Below are 21,209 nucleotides of genomic sequence, written 5' to 3'. Positions count from 1 at the left end.
CACTGACTGCTAAGTAATAATAATGACAATGAGGTTGGCATGGGAACTGAATGCACAGCATGCTCCCATTACAGAACTGTCAGTTTTAAAAGCTGTTAAACTAATCTTAAGGTGAAAACTTTATAAAGTTCACACATAAAATGAACAAGTTTTGCTAAATTTCCTAAATACATATAGAATTTCTTCTTGATGTTTTGAGAGAACCAGTTTTATCCGGTTAAACAAGAGATCAATGAAAAATGAGCTGTTTTTGGCCAGTCTCACTCCTTATTAACAGTTTTATTTCAGTAGCATCCAGAGGCCTCCATCTTGATGGGGGCCCCATTGTACTAGGTGCTGTAGGAACACAGAAGAAAACATGGGGCAAATCCTGGTCTTAGTCTAGTTAATGTGAGTTTTGCCATCGACTGACCTCACCGTGGTCAGGATTTCTCCCATGATTTAAGCCCTAAAGAGTTTACAAATAGGGTATGTCTACACTGCATACTAAGCCCAGGCTCCTCTTCCCTCCATATATAAATCAGGCAGACTCGGGTCAACAGGCACTCAGGATCCGGATCCTGGGACCCTGCTAACGGGGTGGGTCAGAGCCTGTGTCCTACTGCAGGGATAGGCAACCTATGGCACGCGTGCCGAAGGCAGCACGCAAGCTCATTTTTCAGTGGCACTCACACTGCCCAGGTCCCGGCCACCGGTCTGGGGGTCTCTTCATTTTAATTTTAATTTTAAATGAAGCTTTTTAAACATTTTAAAAACTTTATTTTCTTTACATACAACAATAATTTAGTTATATATTATATAGACTTATAGAAAGAGCCCTTCTAAAAACGTTAAAATGTATTACTGGCACGCGAAACCTTACAGTAGAGTGAATAAATGAAGACTCGGCACACCACTTCTGAAAGGTTGCCGACCCCTGTCCTACTGTGACTTGTGTCCAAGCCCTGTCATTTTGTGGTGCGGCTGCAGCTCAAGCTGCAGACCAAAGTCAGAAGGTCTATGTAGTGAGGTATGGCTGCATTAGCATGTCTGAGAGACCCGGGCCCAGTTTACAGTGTAGTGTGGACACTCAAGCATTGGCTCGGAAACATTGAGGGTATGGCGACGCTGCTTTAGACATCCGCAGCTGGCCTGTACCAGCGGACTTGTGCTACGGGGCTCAGGCTAAGGGGCTGTTTAATTGCGGTGTAGACGCTCGGGCTCTAGCATGAGCTCTGGGACCCTCCCACCTCACAAGGTTCTAGAGCCCAGGCCCCAGCTGGAGCCTGAACGTATGCACCAGAGTTAAACAGCCTGAGCCCTGAGAGCCCGAGTCGGTTGGAACAGGGCAGCCGCAGGTTTTTTAACTGAAGTGTAGACGTACCCTTCATCCACAAGCCTGGGCTCCACAGACCTGGGTTTAGGGTGCTGTGTAGACATGCTCCTAGCAATGGACAAAATCTGTGCATTCTGCATCCACCCCTTCGTGTGGTGCAGAACTGTGCTGATTCCGTCATTGGGGAGACACTGTCATGGTGGGGGGAATGAAAGGCATGTGACATCACATATTACAATTGTATAAATACTATTATCAATATTGCTGTTTGTTTGTATTATAATGTTACCTACAGGCCCTAAACAGACTGAGGTCCTATGCTGCTAGGTCCTGCCCGGACCTAAAGGAAGAGAGAGTACCTGCCTCAAGGAGCGTGTAATTTTAATTTGACAGTATAGAGCATTGGATTACAGAAATAGGAAAGAGGGAGTGAAGACAAGTAATACAGCCATGTTGCTGACAGTAACCATAACTAACTAAAATGGCTTCCAATGAAGGGAGTGGGGGAAAAAAAAGTTCTTTATAAAATAATCCCTGGTGAAAATGCAGAGCAGATGCATCAATTTGGGTTTACCACCACATAATTAGAAAGTGACAGAAAGAAGAGGAGCTTCCAGTGAGCTGTTAGATTGCCCCAAAGTCATAAAAATAGTAAAATTCTGTTTTTTCTGTGGTTTATTTTCTATATGTTCTGTGTATATGCATGCACGTACATGAAATTGTAAAAGCACTGTTTCATCATTTTACATAAGAATGTATCCATTTCATAAAAACATATTTAAGAGAAATATTTGTTTCAGAGTGGTTTGGGTTTTCTTTTTTGGTTGGTTTTTGCTGATGAATAATGTCAATAATATTCCTTGCAGCTGCTACCTGAAATGGTATATATCTAAAGAAGTATTTGTGTTACAGGAGACAAAAGTGGAGGAAGTGGAGGAAGCTGAAAATAAAGCAAGCCCTAAAGCAGCCAGACTAACCAAACAACCCTCAGAAGATAATGAAGTGTTTGGTATGTATCTGAAGAACTGGAAAATAAAGCTTGCACTGTAGCACCGTTTACATAGTAATAGTACACTATTGTTGGTTTAAAGAATTTGCTCCTATTCTTTCATAGTTTTTGCTGAGATAGTGTTAGAGCATGCTTACAGATCTTTCTTATAATAAACATTTTCTCCTGCTTTAAGACTGTGATTAGGAAAAGAAACAATGGTTTTGTGGCAGTGTAAGTCCATTAAAGCCAGTGATGATAATAGCGTGGAGAATGACGTCAAAGGTTTTCAGCCAATGGATCTGTGGGCAGCACTGCTTTCTAGAGCAGGAACTTTAGGAATCTGGGGAAACTAAGGCAGCCTTACTGCACCAGTTTTAAGAATTTTGGACAGTTCTAACTAATTGTGAAGTGCAGCATGGAATTCATTATTCCCAGGGTGCAAAAGGAATAGAAACTGAGTAATTAAATTTTTTACTAAATGTGGAAACGATGCATTTGATAATTTAAACCTGCAGTGGATAAAATTAATTTTCAGAGTCAATTCTTCAGTCCACTGTAAAGTCCTCTGAAGACTTGGATGGATGCTCCCAGCTTTCCTCTTCTATTCGATCTATGGTTTCTGGGCTTCCCTAGAGAGTTTCATCTAGGGGGGGGGAAAAAAACATGCAAGGAGGGGTCAATATAAGACTCTGAGACATAATTCATTTTATGTTTGGTTCTCTCTGTACTTGTTTATTGACAGAACAGCTGCAAAATTAATGCTGTGTTCCTATCCTCTTAGTTTAAAAATCCCCTATAGCCCTTGTAATGCTTGTGCACTCCTATGGTGTGCATGTCTGTCTTATGTTTAAGTTAATTTTTTCACACGCTTTCAAGCCATTCTATTGGGGCTGGGACTTAGTGCTGATGAGTCAGCCATTGCTGGCTTACTAGGGATATGAGAGTAGTGCCGAGTGTGTTCTAGTGGATCCAAGTGCTCTTGGAGAGAACTCCTTGGAATAGGTCAGCACGTGAGATGCCTGGAAAATGTAGCTAATAAAATTAGCCCCACTTGTAGCTGGGGGAAGAGATTTCTGAGCAAAGCCTCTCGTGTATTCCACATAAATCAGTGCGCTAAAAAGACCTGGCCTCACCCTTTAGTTTAAAGAAAATTTTTTGTATTTATTCAGGTGTCAGCTGTTTGTTTTTTGTCCCCCCCCTTTTCCCCACCCCAAGAATTAAAGTTAGCTTATTGTTGTGTTTAATCCAAACACTGAGGGAACCCAAAATTACCAGTTGGTACTTTTGAAATATGTATGCACATGGCCAAGATTTTTTCCAAAAGAATCAGGTAATTTTGGGTACCACAACATCTGTAGGCCGAACTTTGAGGTACCTTGAAGGATCCTGATTTTCAGAATTTGCAGAGCACCCCGCCCTCTGGAATTGGGCCTCTTGAAGATGTCTGCAGATGGACACCTGAAAACTTGAAGCACCCAAAAACCACTAGTCATTTCTGAAAATATTGGCTATATACCTTGAGTAGAACTTCTTCTGTTTTAAAAAAATGCATTCAGTTGTATCTTCCTTGTTCTGTTTAGATCTATATTATTGGTTGTTTGCCTTTATTTTATTGTTTGTATAAAGGCATAAGTTTGAGTGACTTGCAACTCCCATTTAAATGATCCTCCCAATGGCCCGTAATTTTCTACGTGCATCTCTTGTGGACCTGTTATAAACAACTGTAGAGAGTACAATAGTGTCTTTGGAAACTTAGACTTGTACAATTTTTATAAGTGTTTTTGGCACTTACAGCTCTATTGAATTCATCTGACTGTACATGAACTTCTGCTATTGGGGAAGAAGTGCGAATTAAGGGAAGCAGCATGGTCCATAGGGGACTTGACTGGGAGCCAAGAAACCTGGGAGCTATGCTAGTTCTGCCACTGACCTTTTGTGTGAATTTGGATAAGTTCAACTCTCTGCCTTCATTTCTGCTCCACCGTTGATCTGTCTCATCTATGGAAACTCTTCAGGGTGGGACAGGAACCGCCTCTTATTATACATTGAGGCCATAATCCAGTTGGGCTGTTCACACTGGCCAGGTGAAGAAGGCAAACAATGCTGCACCCTTTCAAAGGCTGGAGGAGCAGCACCCCTTGTGTGTTGTTTCCCAGAAGCTTGGAAAAAAATTTGCCAGACAAGTTTCCTTCCTTGGAATTATATAGTAGCATGATTCCTCCCTGCACCTTCCCAATGCAGACCAATTTCTAAAATGCATAATACAGTCCTTAGAAAATAATGATAAAAAAGACAAAATCTTAGGGTGTGTTTTCCCTGTGTTTGTCATTCTGTGTTTTTAAATATTTAGATTACAAACTCTTAACACTTTTTTTTACTACCACAACTTTAAATCTAACCTATATTTCTTGCCTATATGTCATTGTAACGGTGCGGGACTCATCCCTGCGGCGCCTCCTGCTGGCGTCCGGGGAATTAGCTCTTTTTCCAGCCTAGGAGCGGCCTCTGCAGGCCGATGTATCGCTGCCGCTGGGCCCCCCATGTCCCTCCCGGACCTTGGTGCCCCGTTATTTGGGGTGCTGCCCCTGGCAGTAACCCCTCACTCTCAGGGTCTCCCCTCCCCGGGGACTCCAACCCCCTAATCCCACCTTGCCTCAGCCGGTGGCTACTGCCAGTCAGCAATGAGCCCCTGCTCCCTGGGCCAGACTGCAGTATAAGAGCCAGTCATCACAGGCAAGGGGGTAAGATCTGCTGTCTTCCTCTACCACCCAGTACCTCAGGGGTGGGCCGAGGACCAGGCCCTGCAGCCTGGGGACTCGCTAGCCTGGAGCTCCCCTGCTCCTCTGGCCTTTCCCCAGCCCTGCTTCACTCCCAGTACCCTTTCTTCAGACAGCCAGGCCCTGCTCCCTCCAAGACTGGAGAGAGAGACTGTAGCTCCAAGCTAACAGCCCTTTTATAAGGACCTGCTGTGCTCTGTTTGGGGTGTGGCCCCAGCTGTGCCTGCTCTCCTTATCAGCCTGGGTTTTTCCTTACAGCCCCAGCCCTCTCCCAGGGCTGGCCTTAACCCTGACCGGGCCAGAGTGGGTAACCACCCCGCTACAGTCATACTAACCGGAATAATAGAAACATAGGGCTGCAAGGGACCTAGAGAGGTTTTCTAGTTCAGCTCCTTATGTGGAGGCAGGACCAAGTATACCTAGACCATCTGTGACAGGTGTTTGTCTAATCTGTTCTTTAAAACCTCCAATAATGGGGATTCCCTTGGAAGCCTATTCCATAACTTAGCTACCTAGTTAGAAAGCTGTTCCCTATATCTAACTTAAATCTCCTTTGCTGTGGATTAAGCTGGTTTTGTCTTGTCCCTGTCTTCAGTGGACTTGGAGAACAGTTGATCACAGTCCTCTCTGTAGCAGCCCTTAACATATTTGAAGACTGTTATCAGGTCCCCCTCAGTCTTCTTTTCTTAAGATTAAACATGACTAGTTTTTGTGACCTTTCCTTATAAGTCAGGTTTTCTACATTTTTGTTGCGTATTGGTGGCGCACTCTGAACGAAGGACTGAATTTTAGTTTTAATACACAGTCTTGCATTTGAGTGTTTGCTTGGAGGGACCACATGGTAGCAGGAGCTTTGACAGAATTCTTCCTCCGAGGGAGTTTGAACACCTTTGCCACCTTTTTGAAAGGGTGCAGCACGTAACTCCCAGCTAGCTCTCTTCCCTCATGGCCTCCGCCTCATCCTACCATTTCTATCACCTATAGCAGTGGTCCCCAAACTGTGGTGTGTGCCCCCCACAAGGGCATGGAGGAATGTTTTTGGAGGGTGCAGTGGGGCCCGGGCCAGCCCCTACTGGGGTCAGGGAGGGAGCGCCACCCAACCCTGCTCTGCCCCCAGCTCTGCTCCGGCTCCAGCCGCAACCCCACTCTCCAGCTGCGGCCCCAGCCTTGGCCCCTGGCTCCTAGCCCAGTTGCCGGCCCTGTCCATGGCCCGGCTGTGGCTCTGCTCCCAGCCCTGGCCTTGGCCCCGCCCCCAGCCCCGGCTCCCTTATCCCTGCCATGCCCTCTCTCCTGGCTCTGGTTCCTGACCGTGACTTCTGGGGGGAGGGGGTGCAGACAGGAGTAAGGGGTGGCACAATGTGAAAAGTTTGGGGACCACTGACCTATAAAGAGGCTAGCACAACCGCTGGCTCTAGGAAGAAACAGTAGCACTGATCCCTTGTGGTTGACCCCTCCACAGGAATGAATGGGTGGGGGGCCCCTTCCACCTCCTCCCGTTTGTACACAGATGCAGAGCCTGCCACATTCTGACTTCAGGCAGGTCATTCCAAAATCATAGACTGGCATTCATAAATCAGGCACAAGGGGGCAGTACTTGCCTTTCCCCTGGAGAGTCCAAGTACACAATCTAATATCATTTAAAGCATTGGATTAGCAGCTTGGAGTTTCTGTGTTCTAGGTTCCCCTTCTCTAAAACAATACATATATTTTGTTACACTAGACCAGACAGCATTATGTTTAACCTGGAAAGTAGAGAATGTTCTATACACTTTATAGCATTTGACATACAGGATCGTTAGGACAGAAATGCAGTAACTTAAGTGAAGAGTTAAGAGAAACCTTTTGTGGCAGTTCAAGCATTTTTGATTTTCCGTAAACCTTTTTTTCTCTAGAAGGTTGTTAGCTTGAATTTGGCTGGCCAAATATAACATGATCTGAATTCTCTTTGTTTCATTGATCCTTGTCAGTTGGGCTTCAGTCATGGGCATGGGATAGGAGACTACACTGTCCTCCTTGATTGATAATCTACTGCTGGGAATGGATAAGGTTCAAGTGTTCATTCCAGTTCTGTTATATCCGTTAGAATGCCCATCAGGAGTCGTTGATTCATTTGCAGAGCCCAGTGGTGCTTTACATTCCTTCCAGTCAGAAATTACTCTGAGTGGTTATTCTTTATTCACTTATCTTATGGTAGTGCTGAAATGCCTCCATCAGCATTGGGGCCCTGTCGTGCTGAGCACTGATCTATATAAATAGAGGTAGACATGGTCCGTGTTGCAGGGGGCTTACTGTACAGGTACGGTGACTGCTCCAGCATCTGTTGTGGCTGTTGCAGGTGTATATATATTGGCGCTCCAGAGCTGCAGGCTTTCAATGAACAGTGAGTCAACCACAATTGGAAAACTTTCAAAAATGCCCATAATTTAATGAGCATATGTGGCTCAGGCAAGTTATGGTGTCTCCCTGAAATGTTGACTTGAAACTCTGCAGATCACCATAAAAAGAGCATTTATCTTTTCATGCAAACTACTTAACATGTTGTATAAAGCAAGACTGAAAACTATTTGGAGGTGTGCTACCCTGAGTACACCTATTCTGTTGCGCTCTCTATCTCTTTTTATATTCAACCTAGATAATGTGGTCTCTTTGTATTTGAGCCAGCCAATAGGAAAGCTATCTTACATGAAAGTTCAGTACACATAAGATGGGGGGGTAATGGTAAACATATGGAGAAACTGACCAGGAAGTGACTGCTCGCTCAAGTTTCAATGACTGAGTAGCCTCAGGGTCTTATTCAGGCCATAATCTTTAGGATTCCCAGGTGAAAGCAGTGGCCCAAAATGCCTTTAATCATTTGCTGATTGCTGTGGACTTTGCTCTCCAGTATGACTCTCTGTCACATCTAGGCTAGACTGAGATGCATTGTACTGGTGGGTTTTCCCTTGGCCTCAGCTTGCAAAGAACTAGAATTGAGCGAAAATCAGAATTTCCATCTTGGGGAAAATTCTGATATTTTGACATTTGTTTTCAATGTACGATGAAAAGTCAAAATTTTGACATTTTTCATAGAACAAAAAGTTTAAGAAAAAAATCATTTTGGAAATATCAAAACAAAACGTTTTGATGTTCCTGAATCAAAACATTTCACTTGGGTTTATTGTGAAAAATCAAAATGTTTTTTTCCTAGTCCGTTTAGAATTAAACTGTGTCTGCCTAAAATGCCATGGTGCCTCACTGGAGTTTTAGTTCAGGAGCCGCATTCCCCTAATCTTTCCTAAGGGCCAGGCTCCGTGGCTGGACTATATCTCCCAGGGTCCACTGTGATCATGTGACTCCCCTGTTGCCATATGGCGCTCTCAGAAATATTTCAGGGTCAAGCTTAACTGCAACAAAACATTTCATTTTGATGTTCCTCATAGAAAACTGAAAAATTATGACAAAATTTGAAATTTCACCAGGGAAAATTTCAATTTTATGGAAGCTACATATTCCATTTAAAAAAAAAATCATTTTGACAGAAAATTCCCAGTCTACTCTACAAAGAACATGGTTGCCCACCTATGAAGTAGGGCAGCCTGATAATGTAAGCATGTAACACCCATTCTCCCCAGTGTATACTACCTTCCTGTTTATTTCTGGTACAATTTAAGATATTTATATGTAAAACCCTACATGTCTTGAGAACCTGCTCTCTCTACAATGCTTCTCCTTCTACCATGTGGCAATTACAGTTGTCTGGAATGTTCTTGTTGCTTCTCTTTCAGGGTTAAACTCCAAGCCAGATGGTAACACATTCTAAGGGGGGGGATATGATGAGGTCTAAAATCATGACTGATGTGGAGAAAGTAAATAAGGAAGTGTTATTTACTCCTTCTCATAACACAAGACCTAGGGGTCACCAAATGAAATTAATAGGCAGCTGGTTTAAAACAAACAAAAGGAAGTATTTTTTCACACAACGCACAGTCAACCTTGCCAGAGGATGTTGTGAAGGCCAAGACTATAACAAGGTTCAAAAAAGAACTAGATACATTCATGGAGGATAGGTCCATCAATGGCTATTAGCCAGGATGGTGTCCTTAGCCTCTGTTTGCCAGAAGCTGGGAATGAGCGACAGGGGATGGATCACTTGATTACCTGTTCTGTTCATTCCCTCTTGGGCACCTGGCATTGGCCACTGTCAGAAGACAGGCTACTGGGCTAGATGGACCTTTGGTCTGACCCAGTATGGCCTTATGTTCTTATGTGCCCATCTCTGAAACACAGTCCTGCTTGAGTCCCACCAAAGCCCAAGTTGAGCAGCTTTCTGGGTACAATACATAAAAATATGAGTGGTCATACTGTGTCAGACCAGTAGTCCATCTAGCCCAGTATCCTGTGTTCCATTCGTGGCCACTGTCGGATGCTTCAGAGGGAATGAACAGAACAGGGCAATTATCGAGTGATCCATCCTCTGTCATTCAGTCCCACCTTCTGGCAGTCAGAGGCTTAGGGACACCCAGAGCATGGGGTGGCATCCCTGCCCATCCTGGCTAATAGCCATTGATGGACCTTTGCCCACAGCAGTAGATTATAAGTATCTCTTACACATTAACAAACTGGTTGACATAGTACACCCACAATTTGGAAATATAATGCATGCATAAAATGTGTTCACAAGATTCTCATGTCCACACTTTAGCTCTTACAAGAAAACCCCAAAAAGAGGAGACCAGGGGAATCCAGCAGTATACATTAATCTACCTGAACAATCCATTTATCTGTGGACTGTGTTGTTGTCATGTACTGGACAAAAGCTGTGAGGTTATTGCAGTTCACATTGACCTTTCTGGGAAGCTTGTCTTATCTATTGTAAACATAATCAGCCCTGGAAAACAAGCTGTGACTCTAATGCCAAGTGAAGGCAAGCTAACACAAAAATCTTCTGGTGAGACAACATATAGTTCTAAGCTAGATGTTATCATCCTGACACAATTATTCTATTTTGCTACATTATAAGGTAAGTGTGTACTGATGCGTATATTCAAGTTGTCCATACATTTCCACCCTAAAGTGTGTGGGGCTTTTTGGCTGTGACTTCCACAGAGTTTTACCTTTCTGACTGAAATTTGGCGTACTTGCTCCCTATCGGAAACTTCTGAAAGTTTAACTGAAAACAGTGGAGTTACTGTCCATCACAGAGAGAGTGGGAGGATGTGGATGGGGAGGAGAAACCTGAATTCATACATAAGGAAATCGATCAGAATTAGCTAGCGTCTAACTCTGCCTACCCAGAAAATGCATTTGTGCAAGCAAACAGCATTTGCATTTGACTTGCCAATTCCATGTAGACATTCTGGTTTGGTGAGTGCAAATGGTTTTGTATCAATACTACTGATGCATACATATAGTCTGTTTTGGAAAGTGTGGCCTTATCTGACTCAGTCTACATAGTATTTGTGTGAATATTCCATTTCTCAGGAAATTTCTGCTTTTAAAAATATATTGCAGCCTTAAAATAAAATAGGAAAGACTTTAATTTTGCTTAGAAGAAACATACATACAAGGGGATACTGATATCCAAGGATTACGTTTTTGGTTACTTATTATAAAGGAGACCTGCATAGGATATGATTGATTAGTAACTGTGTCTTTCATGAATTCAGATAAAACTCCAAGGACATAGCCAGATTCTCACCTGGTGTTCCTGGCAAGTGCTTGCAGGAATGGTAGCTCCACCTGCCTTTGAAATAGGGCACCTTGCACCTCACTCCATTGCTCTATATTTGGTGCTCTTGGATTGGGTTCATGATAAATGGCACTTGTGTGATCCTCTTGATGTTCAGAGGTTTTATGGGAAACATGGGTAGACACTGGAAACTACTCAATTCTCCTCTTTTTCCAAGAGTTTTCTTTGGCATAAAAGATTTTGTGCCAACAGTATATAAACAGTATTACTGTATTTCCAATGGCCCAGAAGCCTAAGGTTTAGAGAACAGTACCTGAAGAGAGACATCCAGCTGTCAGCAAAGACACACAACTAGTTAAAAGATACTCGTGATTTTTTTTTCATAAATATTTCTATGTTCCGGTTTGACTCAATTGGTTGTTCAGTTGTGGCTAATTTGATGGCTGTCTAATCTCCTGGAGAGTGCCCTATGCACAGATATGAACTTGTTGACTTAATAGGCCAGATTTTTAAAAGAGGACTCTAATTTTCTACCTGCAATCACTTGTGGGCACAAATAATTGTGGGCATAAATGATACAGTAATTTCTAGATATCTAACTACCTGATAGGTGAATTCAGTCAGTTAGTGGTCTAAACACTATCATTTAAGTCCATAAGATTACATTCAACCTCACAGTTGATTTTTGGGCACAAAACTAGAGGCCAAGCTGAAGGCACTTAACAGTTTGACCCAATATGATTTTTCCTTCTCCATCTCTTACGTTTGCATGTGTATTAGAAGTTTTTATCTATGATTAATTGAAGATCCTTGGCAGTTCTTGCTAAACTCAATAGCATGTAGGGTTGTCAAGCAATTAAAAAAAAATAAATTGTGCAATTAATCGCACTGTTAATAATAGAATACCATTTATTTAAATATTTTTGGATGTTTTCTACATTTTCAAATATATTGATTTCAATTACAAAACAGAACACACAGAGTACAGTACTCAATATTTTTGATTACAAATATTTGTACTGTAAAAAAATAGTATTTTTCAGTTTACCTCATACAAGTTCTGTAGTGCAGTCTCTTTATCATGAAAGCTGAACTTACAAATGTAGAATTATGTACAAAAAAACCCTGTATTTTAAAATAAAACAATGCAAAACTTTAGAGCCTACAAGTCCACTCAGTCCTACTTCTTCCTCTTCTTCAGCTAGTCACTCAGAAATACAAGTTTGTTTACATTTGCAGGAGAAAATGCTGCCTGCTTCTTGTTTACAATGTCCCCTGAAAGTGAGAACAGGCATTTGCATGGCACTGTTGTAGCTGGAGTCGCCAGATGCACCAAAGATTCATATGTCCCTTCATTTTCAACCACTATTCCAGAGGACATGCGTCCATGGGTTCTGCTTGATAACGATTCAAAGCAGTGCAGACCAATACTTTCATCATCTGAGTCAGGTGCCACCAGCAGAAGGTTGATTTTCTTTTTTGGTGGTTTGGGTTCTGTAGTTTCTATATTGGAGTGTTGCTCTTTTAAGACTTCTGAAAGCACGCTCCACACCTCATCCCTCTCAGATTTCGGCAGGCACTTCAGATTCTTAAACCGTGGGTCGAGTTTCTATGTTTAGAAATCTCACATTGGTGCCTTCTTTGTGTTTTGTCAAATCTGCAGGAAAATGTTCTTAAAACGAATGTGTCCTGGATCATCATCCAAGACTGCTATAACATGAAATATATGGCAGCATGTGGGTAAAACCGAGTTGCAGACATACTATTTTCCCCCAAGGAGTTCAGTCAAAATGTAATTAACACATTATTTTTTTAACGAGCATCATCAACATGGAAGCATGTTCTCTGGAATGGTGGCCAAAGCATGAAGGGGCATACGAATGTTTGCACATTTACGTGCCAGATATGCTAATACCGGCTAAAAAGGTGCCATGCGAACGCCTGTTCTCCTTTAAGGTGACATTGTAAACAAGAAGCAGGCAGCATTATCTCCTGCAAATGTAAACACATTTGATTGTTTTAGGGATTGGCTGAACAAGAAGTAGGGCTGTTTTGGTTTTGAGTGCAGTTACGTAACCAAAAATATCTATATTTATAAGCTGCACTTTCACGATAAAGAGATTGCACTATGGTACTTGTATGAGATGAATTGAAAAATACTATTTCTTTTGTTTATCATTTTGACAGTGTAAATATTTGTAATAAAAATAATATAAAGTGAGCATTGTACACTTTGTATTCTGTGTTGTAATTGAAATCAGTATATTTCAAAATGTAGAAAAACATCCAAAATATTAAATAAATTTCAGTTAGTCTTCTATTGTTTAGTAGTGCGATTAAAACTGCGATTAATTGCAATCAATATTTTTAACGTAATTAATTTTTTTGAGTTAATCACATGAGTTAACTGCGATTAATCAACTGCCCTAATAACATGGGCAGGGACCTGAGTCAAAGCCCTGGTCTACACTGGGGGGGGGGGTCGACCTAAGATACGCAACTTCAGCTACGCATCTTAGGTCGACTTACCTGGCGTGAGGACGGCGGTGAGTCGACTGCTGCCGCTCCCCCGTTGACTCCGCTTCCGCCTCTCGCGAGCTGGAGTTCTGGAGTCTACGGGGAGCGTGATCGGGGATCGATTTTATCGCGTCTACCCTAGACGCGATAAATAGACCCGCGATAGATTGATCACTACCCACCGATCCAGCGGGTAGTGAAGACCTGCCCATCCATGTCCATCGTGGTTTAATGTGCACAATAGCAATACACTAAATTACTTATTCATTATTTTAATACTTGCTACATAACTTACAATGTCCCCAGTATTTTTCCCTATGCTTAAGTGTCAGTGTGTGTGTGAGAGAGAGAAAGAGAGAGCGCGTACCAGGTTGTCCATAGGCATTTAAAATCCTGTTTTAATGGGAGGGAACATAGTGGTGCTAGCTGTATCTATAGGAGCCTTGCTGAAGTTGCAAAGCAGGATGATTAAGGATGGACCATTGCAACATGCCGTTGAGTGCTGCATACAGCTGCCCTGAGAAGGAAGATAGTGCAGGCTCAGGAGACAGTTGGTGCTGATTACGGCATATTAAGTAGATCAGCGATTTTCAACCTTTTTGCATTTGTGGACCCCTAAACGATTTCAAATGGAGGTGCGGAACTCTTTGGAAATCTTAGACATAGTCTGCAGACCCTCTAAGGTCTGCAGTCCACAGGTTGAAAAACACTTTTCTGTGGTAACCCCTTAGATATAGCCTGCAGACCTCCAGGATTCCGTGGACCACAGATTGAAAACCACTGAAATAGATAGGACTAAAGCTAGACACTACATAACTAGCACTCTGTGCCCTCTTGAGGATGTAGTGTTCTAGCAGGGCAAACCTCCTTGTGTTTTCTTGAGTGCCAGGAAGATGTCCTGTTCTCTTTGCTCAAGGGGAACAGGCTTCTTACATTCTCTTCCCTCACTCCTCAGCACCAGTGCAGGATAGGGCATAATTTTGCATGTATGTTAATTAAAAGTGCTGCTGGGGGGGTGGGGGGGAAACTACACAGGAATGAAAATTGGAGGCAACTTGACCACCGTCTCTCATCTAGGTTTCCTGTGACCTTGAGTCACTACTCATTCAGAGGAGTAGAGGGTGAAATAAAGAGTCCAATATATGCCAAGCTCATCTCTGTTTTGTGAACTGAAGCAGCTTTTGTCATAAGCTTGACTTTAATTATGTTGTGGACTCACTTTCTATTACAGAGTCTAGAAGAAAACAGGAATGAGTTTTATAATCTGGCTTATTAATAGTAATTATTTAGCTGTATGACAGTAGCACCTAGAAGCCCCAGTTGAGATTAATAGTTTTTAAAGCCTGGAGGGACTATTAAAATCATCTAGTCTGACCTTCATAATACAAGCCAGAGAACGTCACCAGTAATTCCTTCATCAAACCCACCGTTTCTGATTGAGGTGGATCATATCTTTCAGAAAGGTGTAGTCTTGATTTTAAAGACTGCAAGTGTTGGAGAACCCACCACATCTATAGGTAAGTTTTCCAATGGTCAATATCCCTGACTAAAATATTTGTGCCTTATTTCCAGTTTGAATTTGTCTAGCTTCAACCTCTGTCCATTGGATCATGTTTTGCCTCGGTCTGCTGCATTAAAGAATCTCAATTATCTCAAACTCCCCACATAAGTGCTCTCACTCACCTCTTAACTTTTCCTCTGAGGACTTGGACTGAGCTTCTTAAATCTCTCACTGTAAGGTGGGTCCTCATCATGGTTCCGTTATACTGGCCACTGTATACATACACAAATAGAATACCTGTCCCAAAGAGTTCATAATCTAAATAGACAAGACAGACAAATGGAGCAAAGGAAAACAGAGGCACAATAAGGTGAAATGCCCTGCATTAGGTGACAGGTCAATGACACAGCCAGAAATAGAACCCACAGTCCTCTTCACCTCTGGTCCTGTGCGCTATCCACAGGCCCAAACTGCCTCACTTGAATCAAGTTCAGGATCACGGCTTGTTAATGGTACGGGATGTAGAAATTTATATTTCTTTGATTTGTAATTTTTGTTATGCATTTTTGATCATTAAGCAACATACACACTTCGTTTTGCATTTCGATTGGAAAGATGTGAGGGTGAGAAGATTTAAAACAAAAATAAAATCAGGTTGGCAATATCCCTTTAAGGAATAGTTCACAGTGTGAAAGAGTTTGGTTGAAAACAAACAGTGGGCGCCACAGGGAGCAAATATGAAAATGCTGGCCAGGTGTAAGCAGAGAGTGAAGGAGGCATATGAGAGTTGTCTCTCTCAATGTCCCCTGTCTGCTGGCAGCAGCCCTTCCTTGTAAACAACACTTCTGGGCTTCTCTGCATGGTTCTGGGAGGCACAGCTAGCAGATCCAGGGAATGGCAATCCATGGGTTACTGTCCCAGTCAGACTGGGTAGGACTGTGAAGGTAGAGACTGGGAGATCAATGGCAGCCTGGAAGCAGAAGTCTAGAAGGAGCTTCGAGGGTCCGCCACTCTGAATGGATGCACCAAAACTTGCAGAGTTGGAAGAGAATTTTTGTGTGTGCGCGCACACCTCAAGCTCTGTGCAACCAAAAGACTCCAAACTCTGCCTCTTAAGCACTGCAACTGACCTTGGCCTAAGGGGATATGTCTTTGGGTTTTCAGATGTTTCACACTTACAAATTTTAGTAGTATTTTAAAGTGGTTTGACCTATGGAACAGGATGAGTTGGCCCCTGCTTTAATTCCTTAAGGTAAGACCGATAGCCTGGCAGAATTTGTACTCAATTCTAGAGGCATGAGAGTGCCCCTTTAAGTATGACAAGGAGGTATACAGTAGAAATCCATGTCTGAGGATTTTATTTTTAACAACGAAAATAGAAGTGAAAAGAACTAGTATTTTCTGCTACACACACTGGTACTTGTGTAGAAACATCCTGGTAGTGACAAGACTGCAGTCCCTTACAAGCCTTGCAAGTATCACAGCAGAGCCCTGATAATGCCCTCCTTTATTTCAGTGTTCAGAGCAGGCTCACTCTGTAGTGCTTTCCCTATGCTTTCCTTTTCCATCTCCAATGAAATGACTGGATTTCTCAAGGTCTTTTAACACCCCTCCTTAATATGGGGCTATACTTTCATTCTGATATAAAGCCCCTCCATCACAACAGGATTTGTAAGTTAGTCCCCAGCTGGTTCAGTCTCTGTGGTGCTAGCATACTGTGAAGTTCCACTGTGATTTTCCTCTTTTCTTTTGTAGCATCTTAAAATAATAATAATAATTGCATAACCAACAGAACTGCAGCGCAGAACTGTAGACAATGGAAATGGACCTTTCTTAGTTCCACCCTGTTTGGCTTAGACAGGATGAAAACACACACATCATGTATGTGGCATTGCGCGCACACACACAAAAAAGTATCTTTGCGTTAACTTGAGTTTAATGGAAATTGGCAAAAGGTTAAAAAGGTTCCATGATAGATGCACTCTCCCTAATTTCTATTTAGAAGTTTTTATGATTGAATTTCCTTATTGGATTTTTTTTAACTTTACTCTTACTTAAACTATTCCTTCAATGAAGAGTAATATGGCTAAGGAAAGCAACAGATTTGTGTTACATATACTGGACCAGATCCTGATGTGGTGTAAATCAGCATAGCTATGCTGCTTAAACAATATTTGATGCCTAGAAAACTTTTCCTTACTTTATTTTTCCACTTGATGGGATGTCATGGATGTAAATCAGAGTAGAGGTAGACCCAGCTGGCCTGGTTCATCATTGCATTGCTCCCATTTTACACCAGTGTGTCTCTGGAATAATGAAGTGATTAGTTAGGCTCAAATATTTAATGAGGAAGAATCCAATTTTAGATCTATTGTATATCTGGCTCTCGGGTCTTCTACACCATTAAGGAGGGAGTCCCTCATTTCTAGTGTTACAGGATAGTTCCAAAGAGAGAAGGGATATTCCATTTCCCAGCTTGCAAATGTTTTGCAAAAGAGAGCCAAATGAATAATTGTAAATTCTCTAATCTAAATACGTTCATCTATTTTGCAGAGCTCTATTCTTGAACTCTTAAGAATCTAAAGGCCAAATGCAGCCCTGATTTGAATGGGTGGACTTTACTGAAATCAACCACAAAAACAGGCAAAAATACCAAGGTTGAATTTGGTCCAGAGTTTATGTATTTTTGCTTTTTCATTTGGAGTTCATCCATTTGAGAGGACAAAACTTTTATAATGTTTCAGCGTAGAAGTTAACAAGATGACATCAAACCACCAGAGGAGTTTTCAGTTTTTGAAACACATTGATCTGTCACTTATTTTTCTTTCCAACTGTGTTTTGATCTCTCATCTCTTCAAACTGTCTTGCAAATAATCCTGTCATTTACGAAGTTACTGCATGCAATGTGCCGTCACTGCTTTGTTCAGCCCTCCAGGTTTTGCAGCTAGACTCTGAGCACAAAGACATTATCTTCAGAGGAGCTACATGTTGCTTAAAGAAAGCTTCCTTTATGGCTGGAGTTTAGAATGTAGGCATATTTCAGGCATACCACATGCAGATTCAACAAATTATCCCAAAAAATCAGTGGGTTTTCAGTGCAAACTGAAAGGAGAGCTTTTGGTGTATGCATGCACTCATCCTTTCTCATCCTGCTTGAGGAATTATTAGAGTATGGGAAATCAGAACAAAAATGGGGATATGATGGTATCACGCTTATTTGTACTAATTAAATTATTACTAATTTAAATTTTAGTTTAATGTTTTCTATATTTTAAGTGTGTTAATGTTCTTAATGTGCAAAAGAAATACAGGAAGTCTTAATGTAAAAATTTGCACCTTATTATCCCTCCCATACACAAGGAACAAAACTAGAGGAAAAACTACATTCTGATAAGATTTAATGTAAAATGCAAGACTTCAACCATAAATATGGAGATTGTTAAGGCTTAAATTATATTGCTGGGTAAGGTTTTATTTTTGTAATGATCACTGTGACCAGAAGTAATTCATATATGCTACTCACTACTAAAACGCTCTAGTAGCAACATGAAAGCAGGATGATCCGTTAAGGGGTGTGATCCAGCAACTGCAGGCTCTCCTCTGGTGCTGCCTCTCAGGTTATAAGCATGCCACCCCTGCTCAGGAGGTTGTCATGCAGCACTGTGGGCTGTGTTTTGACCGATTCCCAGCGCCCTGTTGAATTCCTCATGGTGGGGGAAAGTAGCCAGGCAGTTCTCTGATGTACGATTCCCATCCTTCATTTTGCAATGGGTGGTCTTGAGGCACTTGATTCACTCCCAGCATTGATTGCTGGTCTGGTGGATCCCCAACACTGCTAGCTTCTTTCGTATGCTTTCATAAACATGCTTGTTTCTTGTGTTCTTGCCAGAATCATGGCTCCCCTCTCTCCATGTTCACCAAAATCTTGGCATGTTGTTCTGGCCAGCTAGCAGCGCACTGGGTAGGGGACATTTTCTCAGGTTTTGAACAAGGTAGACTTAACTGTGCTTACAGTGGTGCCATCTGTGTGGAAAGGCAGGGTTAAACACTGAGCATCTGTATTTGAACCCGAATGTTGCATCTGGTTCCTGGGAGTTGAGTGGAAAGTTCGGGGAGAGATGGGCTGGGACATACAGGCCCAGGGGGTTGTGGGATAGCCCTGACAGACTCTCCGAACAGGAGCCTGGCAACACAGACCTTCTGCTACATCCGAACTGCAAAGTGAGTGGGCTTGGACACGTGCTACAGCGGGATGCAGGCTTAGACCCATATCCTTGGGTGAGCCGGCAGGCCCGTGTTCTGAAACAGGTCAGAAGGCTTTGTGTGTGGACAGTTGGGGGGTGGGGGCTGGACTTAAACCTGAGTCAGTTCCTGGGTTTGCTGTGCAGTGTAGACGTTTTCTAAATCTTCCAGGGGTGTCTCATGGCTAAAGAATCCCTTACTTCCTGAGCTTAGACTAGTGGTTTTCAATCTTTTATTCATTTGCAGACCCCTACAAAATTTCGAATGGAGGTGTGGACCCCTTTGGAAATCTTAGACATAGTGTACAGACCCCCAAGGTTCATGGACCACAGGTCGAATACCACTATTCTATGGTAATGACACCCTTCTGTGGCTCCCTTAGACATAGTCTGCAGACCCCCAGGGGTCCATGGACTACAGGTTGAAAACTACTGGCTTAGATATTTTCTTTGTTAGCAGTTTTGATCTTCCTGTCTCAGGCCAACTCGTCTCTTTGAAAAGTTGTTGCACAGCTGGGATGATCATTAAGCAGTTGGTTGGTTTGATTGCAAGGCTAAAAGTACCTCAAAATTTTTACAAAAAAACCCATCCATTTCTTGAACAAAGTTTTTGTAAAAGTCCGGAGTGGTTGTACAAAATAGAGGCAAAGTGTGGTCCATGCAGAAATAGGTTGTCTTGCAAGATCCCAAGGACACTTTACTTTATTTCTCTATAATAAATGGCATTACATGATTTGAGGTGACTGTATTTCTAGTATGGTTAAAGCTTTCTGATATACATTATATACATTTTTTCTTTATTATCATTTAGGATGGTTGTTTAAGCCCAGTAACTATGATTTATTAACATGGGATGGGAGAACTTCTGTGGCTACGTCTTTACTGCACAAGAGATATGCTTTTATTGCTGAATAACTAACATGCATTAGCTATTTCACTGTAAAAGCCTAGTGGAGACAAGGCATTATAGTGTTTTACAACAAGGCAGTTAGCTAAGGCCAATGCTATGCCCCCACCTGGGGCTGACATCTCTTATTTAATATGATTAAAACTCCAGTGCTCTGTCTGCGCTAGTAGTTTACAGCAGCATAGTTAACATATGGTAGTTATCCTGGAGTAGAAACGCACCTTTTTGGCAGTGAAGACAAAGCTTAATATACTGTGCTTAGCTCTAGGGCAGAAAAATGGAAGTGTCTTGCATATTTCATAAGCTTCTCCTGTAGCTGATTTACAAGTGTTGCTGAGAGGCTCCAAAGTAAGCCTTACCAGTCCTTTGTTGCAAGGATGGCAGTAATGATATGGGACTTGTCTTCATTGCCTGTCTGGCTGTTTGGGGGTTATAGCCCTCAGCTTGAGTTATCACAATTTGTCAGCTGCAACCACTCTGTGCTGCTAATACAGTCACTCTGTGCAGTTTGTGTTATTTTGCAGTTTGGCCACTTTCTCACCTGAGTTAGGCTGACTGAAGAGGAGATAACTCTGTAGTGAAGACACAGATTGTGCATGATCAAGGGCTTGGAGGATTTGAAGTATGATGCTGGAAGGAGTGACAATGCAAATATCAGAGTCACTTACAGGTTTATACTGTATAGTGTCCGTGTCAATCTCTCAAGTTGTGCATGATATCATGCTTTGCCAATACGCTATTACTTAAGAGTCAGGCTAAGGAGTTTTACCGAACAATGCAAGAATCTATGACCTCAGAGTGATTGGTATGCCTGAAAACAAATAGACTGGGGAATAAGAATACTACATGCTTTTTTGGAAAATTGAACATAGCAGAACAACCTCGGAACTTGTCTTCCAGCAAGTGCATCTGGGTTACCTCTGACTCTACCCAAAGTGAGTTTCTATGTAGGACATAATCTGTAATCCATTGTAGATATAAAAAGATAAATTCTTCATAATTGGGCTTCTGTGACCATCTAGATTGCATCTTAAGGGCTCAATGAACTTTCTAGCTTTACTCAGGCAAAATTCATCTAGAAGGTTCTGGCCCAAGTTCTGTAGGAAATGCTTTAATATTCTAAGTCCCTAGAGGAAGCCTTTATTCTTTGAGCCTTTATTTATGCTTTCTAGAGAACCTGAGAATGACTGTCTCCTGTAAAACCTGACGAGGGTGGGAATGTTTTACTGCAGTTGGGCTGAAATGGGACAGAACTAATCTCTTGCAGCATTTTTAAAAATTGAACATTATTT

General features: G+C 42.1%; 1 protein-coding gene across 1 annotated transcript in view; it reads left to right on the top strand.

Moving 5' to 3' along the window:
• The window catches only part of MBP (myelin basic protein), a 189,264-nt gene that overhangs the window by 81,862 nt on the left and 86,193 nt on the right, over window positions 1-21,209 (top strand). Inside the window, exon 4 of the mRNA XM_065399192.1 lies at window positions 2,228-2,324. Within this exon, the coding sequence (XP_065255264.1) occupies window positions 2,228-2,324 (97 nt within the window). The remainder of the gene's footprint in view (window positions 1-2,227; window positions 2,325-21,209) is intronic.

This window comes from Emys orbicularis, chromosome 2 (assembly GCF_028017835.1).
Source record: "Emys orbicularis isolate rEmyOrb1 chromosome 2, rEmyOrb1.hap1, whole genome shotgun sequence".
NCBI lineage: Eukaryota > Metazoa > Chordata > Testudines > Emydidae > Emys > Emys orbicularis.
The sequence above is the reverse complement of the archived record's forward strand: the minus strand, read 5'-3'. Positions and strand labels throughout refer to the sequence as shown.